General features: G+C 40.2%; 1 protein-coding gene across 1 annotated transcript in view; it reads left to right on the forward strand.

The window, feature by feature from the left end:
- PRKAR2B (protein kinase cAMP-dependent type II regulatory subunit beta) overlaps positions 1–20,987 on the forward strand; it is a 90,602-nt gene that overhangs the window by 12,312 nt on the left and 57,303 nt on the right. Inside the window, exon 2 of the mRNA XM_082691964.1 lies at positions 13,480–13,515. Within this exon, the coding sequence (XP_082548090.1) occupies positions 13,480–13,515 (36 nt within the window). The remainder of the gene's footprint in view (positions 1–13,479; positions 13,516–20,987) is intronic.

Here is a 20,987-nt window from a genome sequence, read left to right on the forward strand (position 1 = left end):
TCTTGTCATAATATTTGTGAAAGTAAGCTTGTGGTGGGACAGATCTCTACCTCCCGAAGTTTTACATTACAATGCAATTTTATGCTGAAAACTCAGAATTCTCTGCTTGCTCCACTACACATTGCTATCTGTATATATTTTAGAAGGAAAAAAAGACCATCCTCTTGGATATCTTTGTTTGTCCCTGGAGTTGTTCACAGGACTTTGATTTCTTTGACTGTCACTAATGACCATTTACGACAAAGCAGTATTAGGACTTTTGATTCGTAAAAAGTCTTAAAATTATTTCCTTGTAATCCCTTAAAAAGAACTCAGAAGGTATGTCAGTATTTGAATTCTAATAAAAACTCATTTGTAAAAAGAGTGTTTTGTGAAAAATATTTTAAGAGTACATTTAGCCTCAAAAGGGTACAAAGTTTCAGTTAACACAAGATGAAAGGGTTCTGGAGATCTGCCTCACAGCATCCTGATACTAGAGCTGCCAATACTGTGTCATATACTTGAAATTGGCTCGAAGGATAGGTGTTAAGTTTCCACACACACACACACACACACACACACACACACACAAGGGTAGCTACACAGAGGTGATGGCAAAGTTATTTAGCTTAACTGGAGTGATCTTTTCAAGACATATATCAAAACATCAAGTTGTATATCTTAAATATCTAGTTTTTCCATGTCAAAGATAAAGTTAAAAATTCACAGTGTGAATTAATTCTGGTAGTGTTAGAGCATATTTGAGAGATTTTTTTCTGCCAACGCTAATTAGACCAGAACCTTTTATTCCCCTTTGTTTATTGTGAGATATTTCCACTCTACAGAAAGGAACAGACACTGAGGAACTCTCACACAAGTCATCTCCTGGCTTTTACAAATTTTAACATTTTTTAATGTTTATTTTAATCTTTCTGAGAGAGAGAGAGCATGCATACAAAGGTTGGGAGAGGCAGAGGAAGAGACAGAGAGAGAATCCCAAGCAGGCTTCACACCCAGCACGGAGCCCATCGCAGGGCTCTGTCTCAAGACCCTGAGATCATGACCTGAGCTGAAATCAAGAGTCAGATGCTTAACTGACTGAGCCACCCAGGCGTCCCTGTTTTTCATATTTTCAAAGCTTGTATGAATTACGTCACTTAACAGAAGTTTCATTTATGTAAATTATAATTTTCCACTTTATTTTTTTTCCCAAAGATTTTGTGATTTATTTAACAGGGATCACAAGTAGGCAGAGAGGCTGGCAGAGAGAGAGAGAGAGAGAGAGAGAGAAGCAGGCTGAGCAGAGAGCCCGATATGGGGCTCCATCCCAGGACCCCGGGATCATGACCTGAGTCGAAGGCAGAAGATTTAACCCACTGAGCCACCCAGGGGCCCCCACTTTATTTTTGAGAACAGTTTTTGAGATGATGTTCCATTGATTCATGTAGCTTTAGTTCATTTATTTTAGACTGCTATGTAGTATGCCTTTGTATAAATGGAAGCTTTATCTTCTCTTTGACAAATACTTTGGGTATGTCCAATTTGTTGGAAACAAATTATAGTGCTGTAGTGAACTCTGTGTGTGTGTGTGTGTGTGTTATGCACATGTACTAGAATTTTAAAGATGGTTTTCAAAGTGTGATCTGGGGACCCCTTGAAGGATCATTCCCTCCTAATCCTAGACTTTTTCAGGGAGTCTGTAGGGTAAAAGCTATAACAACAACAATGTTCTTTGCCGTTTTCCCCTCTCATTCTGTCGTGTGAATGGTGGAGTTTTTTAGAGGGTACATGATATGTGATAGTGTAACACATCTGAAAGTGGAAGCAGATGTGAGAACCCAGTTTTCTCCCATTATATGCGATTTGCAAAAAAGTAGAACAAAGTCATTCTTTTTACGAAATTTTGCTTGTTTTGGGAAGTATAGTTATTTTCCCTAAAAATATGTTATTTATAATACCATGCATTGTTTTGTTGTTGGTAGTATTAAGTGAAATACTGTTCTAATTTAGCAGTTTTAATTTCTAGTACAACAAATTGCAGTGGATAGGACCCATAAAAGCAAATAATTTTTAAGAGTGGACAGTGGTTTTGAGACCAAAAAGTTTGAGAACTGCTACCCGAGGATATATACGTAGGTGTGGAGAGGGTGGTTGTAAGGCATGCATAGCCGTAACTACCCCCTCACACTGGCATTTTGTGGCGTAGAGTTGTTAAACTACTTCGCATTCTCAGCAGAGTGGAAGAGTTCCTGGTTCTCCACGTTCAAGCTGACATTTGCTTTTGTTGGATTTTAACAAGCTTTGCCAGTAGCCGGATGTTAGATGGAATCCCATCGTGAATTGAATTTGCTTTTTCCTGATTACTAGTAACACGGAGTATCTTTTTATGTTTGTTGACCATATTTGTAGGTTGTCTTCTGTGGAAAACTTTTTCGTTCTGTGCCATTTTTCTCATCCAACTGATGATGTTTTTCTTCCTGATTTGTAGGAGGATTTCTTTCCTTCCCTCCTTTCTTTCTTTTTCTTTCTTCATATTAATATTCTGGTTATTAATCCTTTGTTGGTAACATGCAGTGGAAGAATCTTCCTCCAGTCTTGCGTTTTTTTTCATTTCGTTTATGGTAATTTTGGTTGAACAGAATTTTTTTTTTTTTAAAGATTTTATTTATTTATTTGACAGACAGAGATCACAAGTAGGCAGAGAGGCAGGCAGAGAGAGAGAGAGAGAGAGGGAAGCAGGCTTCCTGCGGAGCAGGGAACCCGATGCGGGGCTCAATCCCAGGACCCTGAGATCATGACCCGAGCCGAAGGCAGCAGCCCAAACCACTGAGCCACCCAGGCGCCCCGAACAGAATTTTTTAATATTAAGTTTCTTAATTTCTAAATTTTAAGTTAAGTTTCATACTTAAGATTTTAATCCTTTGATAATATATTTCAGTGTATGGTTTGAGAAGGGAATTTCATTTTATTTTTTAAAATAGGCATCATTTATTACCTTTTCCCCCACTGATTTTTAAATATCAATTTTCTGTCTATTTTGTGAATGTACTTAACATCTCTAGTCTATTCTGTTGTTTTTTCTTTTATCACTACCTCTTTACCTAATTAAGATTAATATGACTTTATATGGTCTTCATATGGTAAAGAGGGTAAGTCTCACCTTGTTTTGTTTTGTTTTTGGTCCCAGAATTGTTTATTCATAGGTTCTTCTTATTCCATAGATCTTTTAGGATAAGCTTAAAATTTTGGAAAATTTTATTGGGAGTTTTACTGGAATTGAACTTATAAACAAATTTGGAGAGAAAAGACATTTTAATAGTATTGAATCTTGAACTTTCCATGAACATGGAAATTTTATTTCTAAGTAATTTATCATTTCTAAGTTTTATTTCTAAGTAACTTATCATTTTTGTTCCTACAAACTAGGATTTTTTTCTATTTTATATTCTATCATTGTCATTACTGAAAAAGGAACTATTAAAACTCAATAATGAAAAGCTCCAATCAAACTGAGTAAAAGACTTGAATAGTTCAATGAAAAAGACATCAAAATGGCCAGTAAGACAGAGGCTGGTGCTCAGTATTTTTAGTTATCAAGGATATGAAAGTGAAAACCACAATGAGACACCGTTCAGCACACACAAGAATGACTAAAATAAGAACATTCCCGACCTTGTCAAGGAATAACTAGAACTCTCATATATTGCCTGTGAGAATGGTACAAACGCTTAGGAAAACTGTGGGTTTTTATAAAGTTAAACATTTCCCACCTATGACCCAGCAATCCCACTCTAGGCATTTACTCAAGAGAAATAAACACATATGTTCACAAAAAGGCTTATATATAAATATTTATAGACACTTTATTCAAAATAACTCCAACTGGAAACAACCCAAATGCCCATCAACAAGAGAGTGGGTAAATAAATTGTGATGTATTTATGCGATGGAATACCCTTAGCAATAAAAAAGAACAAACTATTGATCCTCTCAACAGCTGGAATGAATCTCAGTCTATATGAAATTCAAAGGAAGGCAAAGCTTAACTGTGGTCATAGAGATCCTAACAGTAGCTTCCTGTGGGATAGCAGGGATTGACTGTGTCAGGGGGCTCAGGGCACCATCTCAGGGTGCTGGCAATGTTTATATCTTTTTTTTTAAGATTTTATTTTTGAATAATCTCTATACCGAACGTGGGGCATGAATTTTCAACCCCAAGATTAAGAGCTGTACATTCTACTGACTGAGCCAGGCAGGCAAAATGTTTATATCTTGATGGGAGTGTTGGTTACGTAGATGTATAAATTGTCAAAATCCTTCATACTGTGCGTTTCATTGTATATCAAGTTCACCTTGATTTTTAAAAAAGTTGGACACCTGGATCTTTTGAAGTGCTCTTTTCTACATTTTAAGTAAGAAGTACCATTGTTTTCTGCACTGATTATCTTGTGAAATTTTTTATTATTTCTCTTGCACTCTAACATCTGGGTTATATTTTCATAATTATGAAGCATAAATGGGATTGCTTTTTGCTACTTGTACAAAAAGCCAAAGGTTAGTTAAGCTCTACTATTTCTAAGTATATTTTATATTTTCACCCAATACTGTATTTTAAGTTACAGGTTTCATGAATTTAACACTTCTATGAATATTATATTTGTCCATATAATCACTGTCAGGAAGCACCCCTATTGTATTAATTGCCATTAGCACTACTCATTTGGTATTAATTGAACCTAATATATTTCAAGCAGTGTTTTAGACACCGAGGAGACAGTAGTGAAGCCGACAGACAAGAAAGGACCCTTCCCTCACAGAGTTTGCAGAGTCGGGGGCGGGGAGAAGGAAGCTGACAATAAACATAATGCCTTAAATCCCTTGAGACAACACCACTTGCAGCGCTGCAGGGAACTCTTTTTTTTTAAAGGTTTTATTTATCTATTTGAGTGAGAAAGAGAGCACAAGTTAGGAGGTGAGGAGGGGCAGAGGGCGAGGGAGAGCAGACTTCCCGCTGAGCAGGGAGCCCGGTGCCTATGCCGTTCGGGGTTCCATCCCAGGACCCGACCCGAGATCATGACTGATCCAAAGGCAGACGCTTGAAGGACTGAGCCCCCCAGGTGCCCCTGGGAGGAGCTCTTGAGGGGAACTGGAGGGAGCTACTTTCAACCCTGCGTTCACAGAGAGGCTTCAGACGGGGCATCTGAGGGGAGACTAGAATAGCAGGAAAGTCTCTTCCTTCTGTGAAGTTATGGAGAGGATCTGAATGTAGGTATTTGCCCTAACTGACCTTTATGATTAGACCAACCTTAATCATATACCCGAATTGTTTCCTTAGCTGTTCTCCATTTCAGAGCCCTTCTATTTTTCTTAATTATGTTTTCTGAGTCTGTTTTGTTGTGACTTTATGAATGTGTGACACTTTGAACCCTTGCAACTCTGGGCTCTCCTGATGTCAGTAGTAGTGCAGTCTGGATGGTCAGCTCTTACCAGCAGGCCATTCATCTCCACGAATATGCCCTTTGCACACATTTGACACCCAGGTTTAGAAGAGACAGTCCGGGGACCTTGGGTGGCTCAGTAGCTTAGCATCCCGATCTGGATTTCAGCTCAGGCTAGCTCAGTGTGTGAGATGGAGCCCTGGGTGAGGGTTCCGGCTGTGTGGGGAGCCTGCTGAGATTTTAATCTTCCTCCTCCCCTTCCTTGCCTTGCTTTCACACATGCGCATGTTTGCTCAAAAAAAAAAAAAAAAAGGAAAAAGGAAGGAAAAAAAAGCTGTTAGAAGAGACTGTTTCAATATGCGCAGAAGCAGAGATGGAGTTTAGGAACCTTTAACAGTGGCCCTTCTTATATCTTACTTCTCTTCTGAGCCAACATTTTAGAATCCTGAAAGTACTTGGGATCCTCTCTCTCAGCACTGTAACTGCATCCACTCTCCGAGTTCTGTAAGTTCGGCAACCTCAGAACTCTCATAGCCAAAACTATGTTTTTCTTTTCCTTAGAGGACATTTTGAGTGAAGTTCTCATGAATTAAAAAGTTGAGAATCAAGTTCATTTATAAGCAAAAACAAGTGGGTGTAGTTTTTTATTCCTAGTGTAATAATTATATTTTATTGGTATTTTATTTTTATTTTTTTAAAGATTTTATTAATTTATCTGACACAGAGAGATCACTAGTAGTCAGAGGCAGGCAGAGAGAGAGGGGGAAGCATGCTCCCCGCAGAGCAGAGAGCCCGATGCGGGGCTCGATCCCAGCACCCCGAGACCATGACCTGAGCTGAAGGCAGAGGCTTAACCCACTGAGCCACCCAGGTGCCCCTATATTTTATTGGTATTTTAAAATATCAGTTATATTTTGAGGACTTTAGTTCATGAATAGAAAGAACGAAAATGCGCATCTTTTTAGTGGTCCTACAAGCTGGTACTTTCTAAAAGCTTGAGTGTCTGTATTTCATCGGACTCTGCCAGACTCCATCCGTGCCCCCTATGTCTAGGTGGTTGGACCCCTGACCTCAGGCTGTATAATCAGAAGGGAAGAAGCAAATTGGTTCCCCAAATGCCTGCCTTTCCAACAGTTCCCATTATGTCTGGTCACAAGTACTTTGAGGGTACACAGTTTATAATCTGTGTCTCCTTGGAGCCAAGACTGGGACACTCTGGAGAGTACCCCCCAACTGTAGCTCTTTCCTAGTCCCCCACAGCTCCTCTAGGGGCCGAATCCCAGTGGAGTCTTGGGCACCATGCATCCACCTGGAAACGAACTCAGAGGCTCACAGGGACAGTGGCAACAGCAAGAGTAATCAGAGTGTCTCTGACTACTTACAAAGGTGGTCAAGTCTCCTCATCCTTTAATAAAAATAACTGGTCCTTTTCAGTGTCAGGAATTAAATTTGTATAAGAAAGTTTGCAATGGGGCACCTGGGTGGCTCAGTGGGTTAAGCCACTGCCTTCGGCTCAGGTCATGATCTCAGGGTCCTGGGATTGAGTCCCGTGGCGGGCTCTCTGCTCAGCAGGGAGCCTGCTTCCTCCTCTCTCTCTCTGCCTGCCTCTCTGCCTACTTGTGATCTCTGTCAAATAAATAAATAAAATCTTAAAAAAAAAAAAAAAAGAAAGTTTGCAATGGTGCTTTTTAGGTTAATGAACAATATATTTCAGGTTTTGTTGTTTATTTGCTGTCTCCTAAAAGAGGTGATTCTTCCTTGGTTCAAGGGTGAAGCTTACTTCATTTTTAATTTTCAAAACACAAGCGTAAGAGAATTTAATTCATTCTGAGCTAAGTGTTTACTGTGTCAAAAATAATTAGCTAACATGGTCTCAATTTACATAATTTCTAGAATCTTTTATTTAGACAGTTAACAGATTCAGAAAGTGTTTACTGCTAGAAAAAGCAACTAATAGTAGAATAGGGATGCTAATTATTTGGTCGACTCCGAGATTACTCTGTACATCTCACTTCGGGGTATAGGAACACTTCTGCCAAAGGGCTATGTCACCAGTGCAGTTCCAGTATAGACATGGTGAGAGAGAGAGAGAGAGAGAGAGAGAGAGTGTGTGTGTGTGTGTGTGTGTGTGTGTGTGTGTGTTGACCAAACACACAGCTCAGGGCTCTTACTTCTTTAACCTGGAGCTTCTTTCCCAGTATTATGCTCAAAGATGCAAACTCTGTGCATTGCTGTCAGTGGGTATAGCTTTTTTGAAGACCAGATTCATTGGATCATGCTTTCAATTGACTGCTTTTGTTTTTTAGTGTTTTCTTTTGTTTTTGTTTTTTGGTAGGCAGCAAATCGAAGTTTCTTGAGCAATACTACAGAGTTTATTGAGTGGTAGTACAAAGCTCCCAAAAAGGGATGCCTGGGTGGCTCAGTGGGTTAAGTGTCTGCCTTCAGCTCAGGCCATGATTCTAGGGTCCTGGGATCGAGCCCCGCATCGGGCTCCCTGCTCAGCGGGAAGCCTGCTTCTCCCTCTCCTCCCAGCTTTTGCTGTCTCTCACTCTCTCTGTCTCTCAAATAAATAAATCAAATCTTCAAACAAAACAAAGCTCCTGAAGAGGAAGGGGAGAGTTGTCCCGACTGCTTTTATTTTTATAGAATTTAAGTTGTTTTAGTCTTCTGTAGAATTTCTTTTTTTTTTTTTTAAGATTTTATTTATTTATCAGAGAGAGAGTGGGAGAGAGCGAGCACAGGCAGACAGAATGGCAGGCAGAGGCAGAGGGAGAAGCAGGCTCCCTGCTGAGCAAGGAGCCCGATGTGGGACTCAATCCCAGGACACTGGGATCATGACCTGAGCCGAAGGCAGCTGCTTAACCAACTGAGCCACCCAGGCGTCCCGCTTCTGTAGAATTTCTAATTTACCCCAATTTTTTGGTTAGGTAGCTTCTTGGCGTGGTGTAAGCCATTGTATTTGGAAATACGACTAGACTTGGTCAAACTCTTCAGGTTCTCTTAGCTGTCCAGGGCCCCACGTCCAACTTCAATAAAGCAAGTAAAATGACTGGGACAGGGAGACTTGCTCTATTGATTTCACAGTTTATTGATTAATGATGAGGTGTTCACTTAGCAGCATTTGTCTGCCAGGCATAAAGAGGTGAGAAGATAAGCAGGTCTTGCTGGTACCAGTGGGGGCCCAAGTTACAGGTGTGGGAAGGTCCTTTCGCTGCCAGGAATAGAGAAGCTCATTCAAGCTACATCACCTTGTGGAGCATTTTTCTTGTAAGGATGCTCTGACATGACGGAAGGCTTGAATCAGTTCTACTTCTGGGTCTCCTGGGAGCAGAGGAATTAAGACTAATCTGGTGGAATATAGTTTGGGAAGGGAGCGGATCTCTGGTTAGACAAGCATGTAGATATTCGGAGGAACACAGGCCTCTCAGTAATCCCCTGGGATGGCATTTGGGAGAAAGTCAAACCTGTATAAATATTTCTGTACTTTTCCTTCAGGATTCACTAAGATCTGAGGAGTCACTAAGATCTAAAAATGTTAGGAGTTTAGTATACTCTTAAATCATATTTGCTTGTTTTTTTCAGGCAGATAATACATTTCCTATTTATTTCCTTCTGTATTATCCTAGTCTCCAGTATTTGTGTGTGTGTGTTTGTGTGTGTGTGTGCGTGCGCATAAGTAAATACACACAGCATACCCACAGGATAGGAAAATCTGAAGGTGGAAACCGAGAGTCTGGGAAAACTAAATTTGACTTGTCACATTTGAAAACATCATCTGTTAACCTTTTTTGTGTGTGATTTTATACTGCTGCTTAGTGTATTTTGAAAGTGGTAATATTAAAACTGATCATATTAGCTCACAATAAATAAACATCAACCTCTCACATTTGAATAGGAATTTATAGCTTATAGGCACGTTCAAAGATTTTTTTCCTTTTTTTTAAGTTATTCAGTGTTTTGGGATTTTGTGGGGGGGGGGGGTTAGTTCTTTCCTGAAGTTCTTTTAAATTCTTTCCTAAAACCTCCCTGAAAGGAGGCAGGCAGGTCTTAACTTTTCCTATTTTCAAAGTTGAGAATTTAAGTCAACAGCGTGACTCCATGCATCCCAGGGCCCCTGACTCCAGTTGGTAGCCCTGCCCGTGTGGCAGGCTCTCCGGGGTACAGAATGTCGGCAGTGTCCTTTCTCGCCTTCTGCCTATTCCCCTTCTCTCTACTTAGTTCCTGAGAATCAGAGAAGCAGGCACACCAGAGCCGGATGTTCATTACTTGCTTCAGCAGCAAGGCTTCCACAACCTTCTTCCCTATTTCGGCAGCTAGACTAAAAAAATCTAGAGAGACTGTGTAGGTTACTGTTAGCTTGCCAAAAGTTCGTGCAGGGAACACCTGTGCTTCATATCTGCAAGTGAGTACGGAGGGTTGTGGGTATAAGGGATTGAGTTCTTGGTAATTGTCATCCAAACCCAGTGTTGACTTGGGCACCAGGGTGGCTCAGTTGGCTAAGCATTGGCTTTCGGCTCAGGTCATGATCCCAGTGTCCTGGGATCGAGTTCTGCATCGGGTTCCCTGCTCAGCGGGGAGCCTGCTTCTCCCTCTCCCTCTGTCTGGTGCTCCCTCTTCTTGTGCTGTCTCTCTCTAATAAATAAATAACATCTTAAAAAAAGAAAGAAAGAAAGAAAACTAACACAAAACCCAGTGTTTACCTTTACTACTGCAAATCACTTGCGTGGTGCTTCCCTGTTCCTAACTGCCCCATCGCATACCCCATTCACTACTGGGAGGTGGAAACCATAGTTGTATAAGCTGTCGACTCACATGAATTGTGGACTCAATTTAAACACTGAGACAGTTTCTAGCAAAAGTATAAAGGAGGCATAAAGGAAAGTAATCTACCTTCAGTAAAGTGAGGGCATTTTTACAGTCAAGCTCAGATCCTGATTTGCTTTAGATCAGTCTATCAGCAGGTGTGCACCCAAGTATGTTCATGGAAGACATAATGTAGTTAGGATTCTCCCCCTTACGGTGTGGTACCACGAAGAATATAAAAGCTGCAAATGTCATCCGACCAGGTGTATCATACTGGTTGATTCAGACACCTTAAGTGGCTTTGCAGCAATGCCCTGATCTTTTGAAATGCTGAATATCTATTAGTAAAATTCCAAGCAAAACAAAATACACAAAACACCCCAGAAAACTCTTTGGATTAATGTTGTAGCTGTGCTGTGGAAAATTCAATGCAAAACTGTGTAAAATAACTGTGTTTATATATAAACACTGTTAGGATCTAGGATCTGATGGTTATAAGCTGATTCTGGCCAACCTGAATGTCCAGATGTCTGGTGAGATACTTGAAAGCAGTGCAGAATACAGGAGTGGGGTTTCAGGAGGTCCCAGATGCCAGCAACCTCCTGTGAATTACTGTGACAATTGAAAAGATTGCCCCCCCTCAAATTAAAATACACCTTTGAGATGGTGATGGCACTTGGTGTTGCAAAGCTCTGCCTTACACAGGTCAGAAAGACCTGGAAACCTAAGGGATCCCAAGGGAACAAAGACTGCCCACCATTTCGGATCAGAGCTCCTCATGCTGTAATTTCATTGTCTCGAGAGGTTGGAGAGGGCAGGAGGAGAATGTCTGCTCTAATTTTTCTCCAAGGCTGACAGGTTTTCTGCCTTCCTCTGCCTTTGTCAGCCTGCACTATCTCCTCTGCCTGCGTTCTTGCCGGGAAGTGCTTTGCACCATCTCCATTCCCTGTCCTTGGAGCTTGCTGGGGAGCCTTTCTTCAGGCTCGGTTCCCGAGGAACTGTGAAGAAGGGGTTTGAAAGCGTTCAAGAAAACTGGTGGAAAGTTGCTTGGTTTTTTTTCTTTTTCCTCTAATGTGGTGAATGTACATACTATACAGGTTACCCGTTTCAAGGTTTTCAATAAGTAATTTGTCACTTTGCAAGTATATGTCTAAAGTATTCTGGTATATAAATAACAGTTTTATCTTGCTTGGTCAGTTTGAAAGATACGATTTTCTATAAACCATAGCATTTTATTTTATTTTAAGATTTTATTTATTTGACAGAGAGAGAGATCACAAGTAGGCAGAGAGGCAGGCAGAGAGGGGGGAAGCAGGCTCTCTGCTGAGCAGAGAGCCCGATGTGGGGCTCGATTCCAGGACCCTGGGATCATGACCTGAGCCTAAGGCAGAAGCTTGACCCACTGAGCCACTCAGGCGCCCCAACCATAGCATTTTAATAATAATTGATCTTGTGACTCACGTTAACAAATGAATCGTTGATAACAGTGGGAATCAATATGGAAGGATGTATTTACTTGTCGCAGTGTAACTTCAGAAGTCAGTAGTTTTGCTTCCTGTTCTCTGTGAGGCAGCATTTTGGTACTAGCGGTGTCTAGGTTCAAGTCCTCCAGCTCTGCCGCAGAGTGGCTTTGTGATCTGGAGCAAATCAGAATCTTGGAGCTTTATCATAAAAATGTCCTCATCGGTAATGTGATGTCGGTGTTTAATACAGTGGTTGCAAGGATTAATGTCGAACATTGACACAGTCCTCTTCTAATACTCATTCCTATGCATCCACTTTTTTTCGTTTTCTAGACACAGTGCATGTAAAATCTTTGTCTTCCTTTTTCACTTGACCTAGTGTAAACAATTTTTATAATTACCGTTTTCAAAGTATTAAAATTCAGTATTATGGTATATAATGACATTCTGCCACTAACTATACTGTGGACATGTTATGCTCTCTGTGTATAATATGAACCTTAAATTTACCTGCTTACTTCAAGAAATAAAGTTTTTCAAAACCTCCCTTCTTGACTTAAGGGTAAGCAAAACTGGGAGGAGACAACAACCTGAGTTGAGTCTGGGCCGTGGCCCATGGGAGGCTTCCCAGGTGAGGGACGGTGCGCTTCCACACGCCACGTTGAAATTGCAGCCTTCAGTATACAGATCTGGAGGCCTTGACCTCTGGGTTGCACAGAAATGATTAAAACTATAACTATTAAATCTGAGAATATCAAGGATATACTCAATAATGATTTCAGTACACACAAGCATTTTTCATTTTGTTTCCTTTTTTTTTTTCATTGTAAAAATCATGCTGCTGAATAGAAGTATACTGTTGACCAGGAAAGAATGAAAATTTAAGCAAACACGTGTTTTTTTGGGCAATTAGAATTGCAGTTCAGGAGACACAGACACAGGTAGGAGCCTGAATCTGAGGAAGCCAAAGAGAGGGCAGGGTTAGAGAGTCAAAGGGCTGAGAGTGTAGTTCTCGTTCAGGTCCTCCGTGCGAGAGTGCAAGTGCGAGAGCGAGAGCGAGAGCGAGAGAGAGAGAGAGAGAGAGAGGAAAGAAGTGAGTGGGGATTGGTTGGGGTAATGTGCAGATGAGGGGTTGAAGCTTTGCTAAACTGCTTTGGCTCCTTTTGAAGTGAAGAGTGAGGAGGATTCAGGTGTCCTGATGAGAAGAAAGGAAGTCCCAGCTGAGAGCTTGCAGCTGGCTGAAGAGGTCTTCAGAAAAATTTGTGGTTTTCCCGGTGAGGGTGTGAATAAATTCCTCTACCTTTATGGCCTCCTGGTCCCATTTTAAGCGACTCTGTTAGCTAGGGTTACTAGCTGTGTTTTGAAATCTCCTTTGACAAGACATACTGATATTTCTTTCTCTAGTAGTATTTCTGTAGCATAAATCTCTAAAAGTAGAATTACTTTATTAGAGGACACAAGAACCTTGTATGGCCCACGATGTGATTGCCAAATTGTTTCCAAAGATATTACATGGATTTACATACAGATCCTCGGTTAAGTAGTTTCAGCTGTATATAAGGCGAGCTTTTTTTTTTTTTTTTTTTTTTTTAAATTTCAGGTGCTTTGTGGGGGACTAATTTACCAGGTGAAATATTGATTTTAATTTCTCTTTCTTGGCTACTGGTGAATTTAAACAATCTTCACATATTTGTGATATTTCCTCTTGCATTTCTTACTCATTCGTTTTTTTCCTCTTTTTAGCTTAAGTAATATGTATAATAATGTGTAACCATATTCTGCTTTTTCTCTTTTAGCTCCGGTAATAAACCGATTCACAAGGCGTGCCTCGGGTAAGTCAGATCATATTATGGATTTTGCTTATTAATGGTGACATTTCTTAAGTAATAATTGCTGTAGAGTAATGATGTATTTGTCGGTCGTTTTCCTGGAGAACCAACCATCGGATATAATCAAGGATGAGGACGTAATTGGAAACAACCTCTGTGTGGCTGAACTTAAACCCACCCTGTGCACTGAGACTGATGCACCTTTTAATTTTTTTTTTATTTTTATTTATTTACTTTTAAAGATTTTATTTATTTATTTGACAGAGATCACAAGTAGGCAGAGAGGCAGGCAGGAGGGGGTGCAGGGAAGCAGGCTCCCACCTGAGCAGAGAGTCCGATTCGGGTCTCGATTCCAGGACCCTGGGATCATGACCTAAGCTGAAGGCAGAGGCTTTAACCCACTGAGCCACCCAGGTGCCCCTGATGCACCTTTTTAAATGGAACCTCTCACCCCGATTTGTGTATTCTTGCTCTTGATCAATTATTATCTGCCTGGTTCCTGGATGTGTCAGGCACGGTTCAGAAGCAGTAATGTAGAAGATCGGCGAAGGACATCCTAGAAACGGTGGTGAATGAGCGATAGGAAAAGGGACAAGGAACAGGGAACGAGGATAAGGGACAATGGATAAGGGACAGGAAAACTCTGAAAATGTAGGTACAGGAACCTGTCTTCATGGTGCCCTTTGAAAGAGGAGGGAATTGCTCTGCCTTTGTTAATGGCCCTGAGGCTCTTGCTCTCTTCAAGATAGCGCAGTAACCTAACATATGTTCACTGTGAGAGATCGCAGGCACTAACAGATGCTTGAGTTAGATTCACAAATACTGTACCACCTGCATTGGTGGGGAGTACCGGCCACAGCCGAGAACAGTTCTGTCCACAGTGGTTTAAGTAAAGTGAGCTTGGTCATTGAAGTGGATGAAATTTACTTCTGTGGAATGCCTTCCTCTCTGAACATAGAGGACAAATGAAGTGTTAACTGTGTTTGATGTGAGAAAATTACTCTTTCTTTTAAGTACTCTAGAATTTTTTGTTGTTGATGAACATTTTGACTAGATCATTTCTGTCGTCTATATGATACAATTGAGTAATTTAATCGAATTACCTTGTTTCCATTGTGCTAGATTATTAAAGATGTTTTAAAGATTAAAGATTATTAAAGATGTTTTAAGGTTAAGTTTTATTTTTAATTTGTCGGCAGTTACTGATACAATTTATTCTTATTATGTAGTGACTGGCTATAAGAGGAAAAAGACCAGGATTGAGAAAATGAGAAAATGTGCTATATTGGGATAGTGTCTACTTTATCCTGCTGAGCTTTTTGTAATCTGAAGACATTTATTTTGTTTTATTTTTTAATTTATTTTTAAAGATTTATTTTTTATTTATTTGACAGAGAGAGATCACAAGTAGGCAGAGAGGCAGGCAGAGAGAGAGAGAGAGAGAGAGGCAGAAGCAGGCTCCCTGCTGAGCAGAAAACCCAATGCGGGGCTCGATCCCAGGACCCTGAGATCATGACCTGAGCCGAAGGCAGAGGCTTAACCCCTGAGCCACCCAGGCGCCCCAAGACATATTTATTTTAAATGGTGCAAACAGAGTGGATTGTAGTGACTTCAGTGGAATGAGGAATCATGTTTATGTCAGCAAGACATCAGATGATATCCCAAAGCAGAGCCATTGAGCGTGATGGTGTTGTAGTTTAGGGATATGGTCTTTTGTGAGCAGTGGTGGGAATAAGAGAGGAGCAGTAAGAGAGTCCGTCGTGTGGTATCTTGTCTTCATGGTATAAAATTCTCTCCATAGATGCATAGTTAGGAGTCTTAGAATAGATCATCTCTCTTTCTGTCTCAAACTGTAGACATGAGACACATGTATCTGGGCAAGTTGCATTAGCATTTGTTGTAGGATCAACTTAACCTCAATCAATGGGTCAGAGGCTCTAGTGTGTAGGGTAGCTTTGAAACATCATTATTTTAGTTTCTCCACCACCACTAAATCTGTGTCCAGTGTATCTCAGTAAGACTTGGCTGGAAATGTAGGGAAGATGGAATGCCACCAAAGAAGCCCACAATAAAGTCAGATGTTGTGTTTATTTCTAGAATGACAGGCATAGGAAATGTCGATGAAAAAAGAGGAAACAATTTGATTTAAAGAAAAAGAAGGTGATATCAAGTTCAGGAGTTGTGTTATATCTAGCAATAAGCCTTAAAAGGAGTGAAAATTATTACCGTAGGAATATAACACACTGGAATCCATTATGAGAATGAATCTTGACATTGATTATTTTATGTGCATCTTCAGTCTTTCAGGCAAGGGAAATAAAATTATATTTACTACCTTAGATACAAAGAGCAGTGGTATAGGAAGGAAAAAAAGAAATGAGACCTATTAATCATCTACCTATCTGTAATTTATTTGACCTTCTTATTTTTTATAAAAGTTTCTCTAAAACTTTTCTGGCAAAGGAGAATACAGAAACAGTCTTAAGCCATCTTGAGGAGGAAATCCTATAGTTCTCTTTGTTAACTCAGTGGCCAAAAGGAATTTAATTTAGTAGTAGAGATACACATCAATTTATTTGGAAGTATCATTTCCTGAAAATAATAAATGTTTACTTAAAATGTAGAAATTCATATTTGATAATTAATATTTTTTAGCATGTCTTTTTCTTTTCCTTTTTTTAAAAGATTTTTTAATTTATTGTCAGAGAGAGAGCACAAGCAGGCAGAGTCGCAGGCAGAGGCAGAGAGAGAAAGCAGCCTCCCTGTTGGGACAAGGAGCCTGATGCGGGACTTGATCCCAGGATCCTGGGATCATGACCCAAGCCGAAGGCAGCAGCTTAACCGACCAAGCCACCCAGGTGTCCCAGTATGTCTTTTTCTAATGGAGTTTTATTTCAGAAAAACTTTTTCTTTTCTGAAATGAACTATAAAACTTACATAAAACCTGTCATTTCGGGGAAAAAATAAGTCAGGTAAAATCAACCAGAAGTTTATGTGATATGACAGTTTGTTTCCTTTTTTTTTTTTTTTTTAAGATTTTTATTTAGGGGCACCTGGGTGGCTCAGTGGGTTAAAGCCTCTGCTTTCGGCTCAGGTCATGGTCCCAGGGTCCTGGGATCGAGCCCCGCATCGGGCTCTCTGTTCAGCGGGGAGCCTGCTTCCTTCTCTCTCTCTCTCTCTGCCTGCCTCTCTGCCTGCTTGTGATCTCTCTGTCAAATAAATAAAATCTTAAAAAAAAAAAAAAAAGATTTTTATTTATTTGAGAGAGAGAGAAAGAGAGGTCATAAGTAGGCAGAGAGGCAGAAGCAGGCTCCCCACCGAGCAGAGAGCCCGATGCAGGCCTCGATCCCAGGACCCCGAGATCATGACCTGAGCCGAAGGCAGAGGCCCAACCCACTGAGCCATCCAGGAGCCTGACAGTTTGTTTCTTATTCGTCTATTTTTTAATAATGATTTCAACAACAAAAGCTGTGTAATATACAATAATATACTACCTGTGGTGCTCGGTAATCAGTCACTGTTGATGGAATGAAAGTGGAAAAGAATATGTTACAATGAATTTCTAAATCTTTGAGGTTTTGTCTTTTGCTATTCCTACTGTATCTTAGAAAAATAAATACTACAACTGTATTGATTCAAACAAAACATTTCTTTTATTATACTTCTGGAGGATGAGGGGATGTTTACATTAAGAAAGTGTTTAACAAATACATTACTTTGGATCATTTTTACACCTTCCGCCACACTTTCTGTGAAACTCTCTTCATGTGCTCTCAGTGCCTGCCTACAAACCTGTCAGTTTTCATTTCTGTAAGTAGATGTGTCACTCAGCATTTTCAAATGGATTTCAAATGGAGTTTGTGGAGGTTTCAGGGTTTCCTAAGCTCATTTTCCACTAGGTGGAGAATGAAAGGCATACAGTAGGGGATGACTTATGGCAGCAAACACAGGTGGGCGTTAGATTGGTTATGTTCTGCAACACAGGATCGAAACTGTCAGGTGTATTCTGAAATCTAGATGAGGAGTTATCTTTGGATATCTTCCTGACAGCACCCCATAGCCTTAATTTTATCACTTTTTTTTTAAAATATTTATTGTTCATTGAGCTGTAGTTGACATAGAACACTGTGTGTGTTTAGGTGTGCGGTGTGTTGGTTTCACACATTTATATAATGCAGTGTCACTATCCACAGCCTTATTTTTAAGCAGCACCCCATAATCTTCTTTTGAACAAATGAAGTACTACTTTTGTTTTATTTTTAACTCATTTCTACTCTCAGTATACCAATGTCTTTTTTACATACACAGAAGCCACACATAATCTATTCTGTAATCACATAAGCTATTATGTGATTATATATAACATACATAAAATTAACAGAAAATACACATACTGTCTTGGAATGTTATGGAATTAGAATTAACATGGACAGTTTGGAGTATTTTGGAAGGTTATTTTTCTTGGTGGAATAATGGAGATATACCATTTATTATAATTATTATTAAAAATTAATGGTAGGGGCATCGGGGTGGCTCAGTGGGTTAAAGCCTCTGCCTTCGGCTCGGGTCATGAACCTGGGGTCCTGGGATTGAGCCCCACATCAGGCTCTCTGCTCTATGGGGAGCCTGCTTCCTCCTCTCTCTCTGCCTGCCTCTCTGCCTACTTGTGATCTCTGTCTGTCAAATAAATAAATACAATCTTTAATTAAAAAAAATTAATGGTAGTGGTAGACATAGTCATTGGATAAATTTTTGAAGAGTAAAACATGACAACAGTCCTGTTGCTTCTCTGTTCTCTAGTACATTATGTAGGAAAGACTCCCGAGTGTGGGGTTTCAAAGACTTGAGGTCATACTACCCATACTGTGCAAATTTGCTTGTAAGTAATTTTGCACATTGAGTTTTACTTTCTTATTTTCACTTTCTTTCATTTTGGGATCATAAGAGCTATAATCCCTCTTGTTCTTATGGTTAAGCTAGATGGTTTTTATAAAGCAGAGTGGCTAGGCTCTCAGAAATGTTAGTGGTCAACCATCTTCTGAACACAGTTTAAAACAAAACAAAACAGTAAGACCCTCACTGCTGTGCCTTAGCCTTTCATGAATAAGCCTGAGGGAGTCATAATACTCTTTGATACCATCCTTTAATATGGGGCATCTCCTTTTACTGTTTGCATGTTACGGTTTTTAGAAAGATCATAATGGTTGTCTCTGAATTGGAAAAAAGAAAAAGTAAAAGAAATTTCTTGTTACTCTTGAGACAGTGCCTTGCAGTATGAACTCGGACCACACTCTCTGATTTTGTTTTAACCCCAGGATTTTATTTTGGAATAAGTCAAGCTTATAGAAAAGTTTGAAGAATTGTTCAGTGATCACTTTTCTCTGGATTTTCTGGTTCATATTTTGCCACATTTGAAGACCCCCCCCCCCGTCCTTCCTTGCGCACGCTCATACACACACTTCATTTTTTCACTGGATTTTTAGGAATTCTGAATACTTCATTTGTGTCTCCTAAGAACAAGGTCATTCTTTTGCATAATATTACCCTTAAGGAATTTAACCTTGACACAGTGCTGTTATCTACATAGAGTCTAATGTCCTTTGTTGTCTTGGTGAAGCCTCTGTTCCTCTCTTTATCTAAGCTGATTCAAGGATTTTTAGATTGCATTTAATTTTCATGGCTCCATTTTTCTAATCTTTCATAAACTGACTCCCTAAAATTTTTGAAGTCTGCTTCTCTTGACGTTCTGAAGCTTCTCCTTCCCAATGAAACCATTCCCATTATCACCGGTTATGAATTCTTAGTTCGCTTGGGCGTAGCCGCTGTCTGGTCACCGTGCCCCGCTGGTGTTGGTGAAGCCTTAGCATTTAGCATTGCTTTAGTTAGTACTGCTTTCCCAGACTGCTGTTGAGCGTTACTTGCTCTAATGCATAATTATTTCTTATAATAGAAGTGAAAATGGAACAACAAATTATGAATTTGGTAATTTTCTTTTCTCATGTAGATAATTAACCACACTTCAATTTTTAGCCATAATGTGAGCATTGAATTTTATAGTATATTTTTAACAGAGCTAAAATTTTATAATTTTCCCTGCATTAGCATTTGGAGTAATTCAGAGGTGAAATTAAGTCTTTAAATTTCACACACCCACTGTGTAAAATGATATATTAAAAATTGAGTAAAATCCCGCAAATCAGAAAATGATTAGTCCCCAAGATAGTAGTGAAACAACAGAAGTTCAGATCTTTTATTGACTCCAATTCAGAGAACATATGCTTCCTTGATTCAGGGAACATATGCTTCCTTTTGTTTTGTCGTGGAAATATTTTGTAGCATTGGTGTTCATTGTTTTTTTTTTTAAAGCTTTTTTTTTTTTTTTAAAGATTTTATTTATTTATTTGACAGAGAGAAATCACAAGTAGATGGAGAGGCAGGCAGAGAGAGAGAGAGGGAAGCAGGCTCTCCGCTGAGCAGAGAGCCCGATGCGGGACTCGATCCCAGGACTCTGAGATCATGATCTGAGCCGAAGGCAGCGGCCTAACCCACTGAGCCACCCAGGCGCCCTCTTTAAAGTTTTTTGATGAGAGCTTTTAACCTTCCCATTTTTTTTTTTTTTTTTCAAGATGTCATTCTCATGTTGTCAGGCCAGTTTGCTGGAGTGATTATATTTACATTTGTACTTTATTTTTGAAATGCGCTTCAGTTTGAAAACTCCTTTGAAGCTTGGTCATGACCAACACCAGATGACGCCACCGGGAGCATATTCCTTGAACTGATTTCCTAATTCATTCTGCCGACATTTACTGCAGCCCTACTGTGTGCCAGATACAGGGCGAGGCATGCAAGAGGAGTAGGACACAGCCTTCCAGAAGTTCACAATCTAGCAGGGGAGCTGGCTGTGACTGACTTGGTGTGGTGAACACTGTAATGTCCACAAACAAAACAAAACAAATCCTACAATTGTTGCAGGGCATGGTTCACAGAAAGGGGGCTAGTCATTAGGGCTTATAAGGTGGGTTTCAACAGAAGAACAAGGTGCGTGGTTGTGCCTTATCACGAATAGCCAAGCTGTTTTTATCATGACGTCCCCGTGTGCTGCTCTGCACCTTGCCCCAGCATCGAGACCTGTGGCACGGAGTAAGCAGATGCCCACGACCATGGGCTGCAGGGGCTTAAAGCCAGGATTTGCTTCTGCCTTTAACTTACCATTCCTTCCCAACCTTAGGGTCTCTGATGTCAGAGGAGGCAGGAGAGGCTCTGGCTTCCGAGAGACTTGTGCTGGAATGCAGCTCTGCTACTCCTGTATCCACTTACTAAAAGTGTGGGGGGGCCCCGGGGCTTTGTCATCTTGCTAAGGTTCGGTTTCTTCAGGTGTAAAATGGGAATAGTCCATACCTCACGAGATTATCATAGTGATCAGACAGTGGGTGATACGTGAAAAACACGACACAGTGTTCTCTCTGGTTCAGTTT

Source organism: Mustela nivalis (assembly GCF_964662115.1).
Source record: "Mustela nivalis genome assembly, chromosome: 12".
NCBI classification, from domain to species: Eukaryota; Metazoa; Chordata; class Mammalia; order Carnivora; family Mustelidae; genus Mustela; species Mustela nivalis.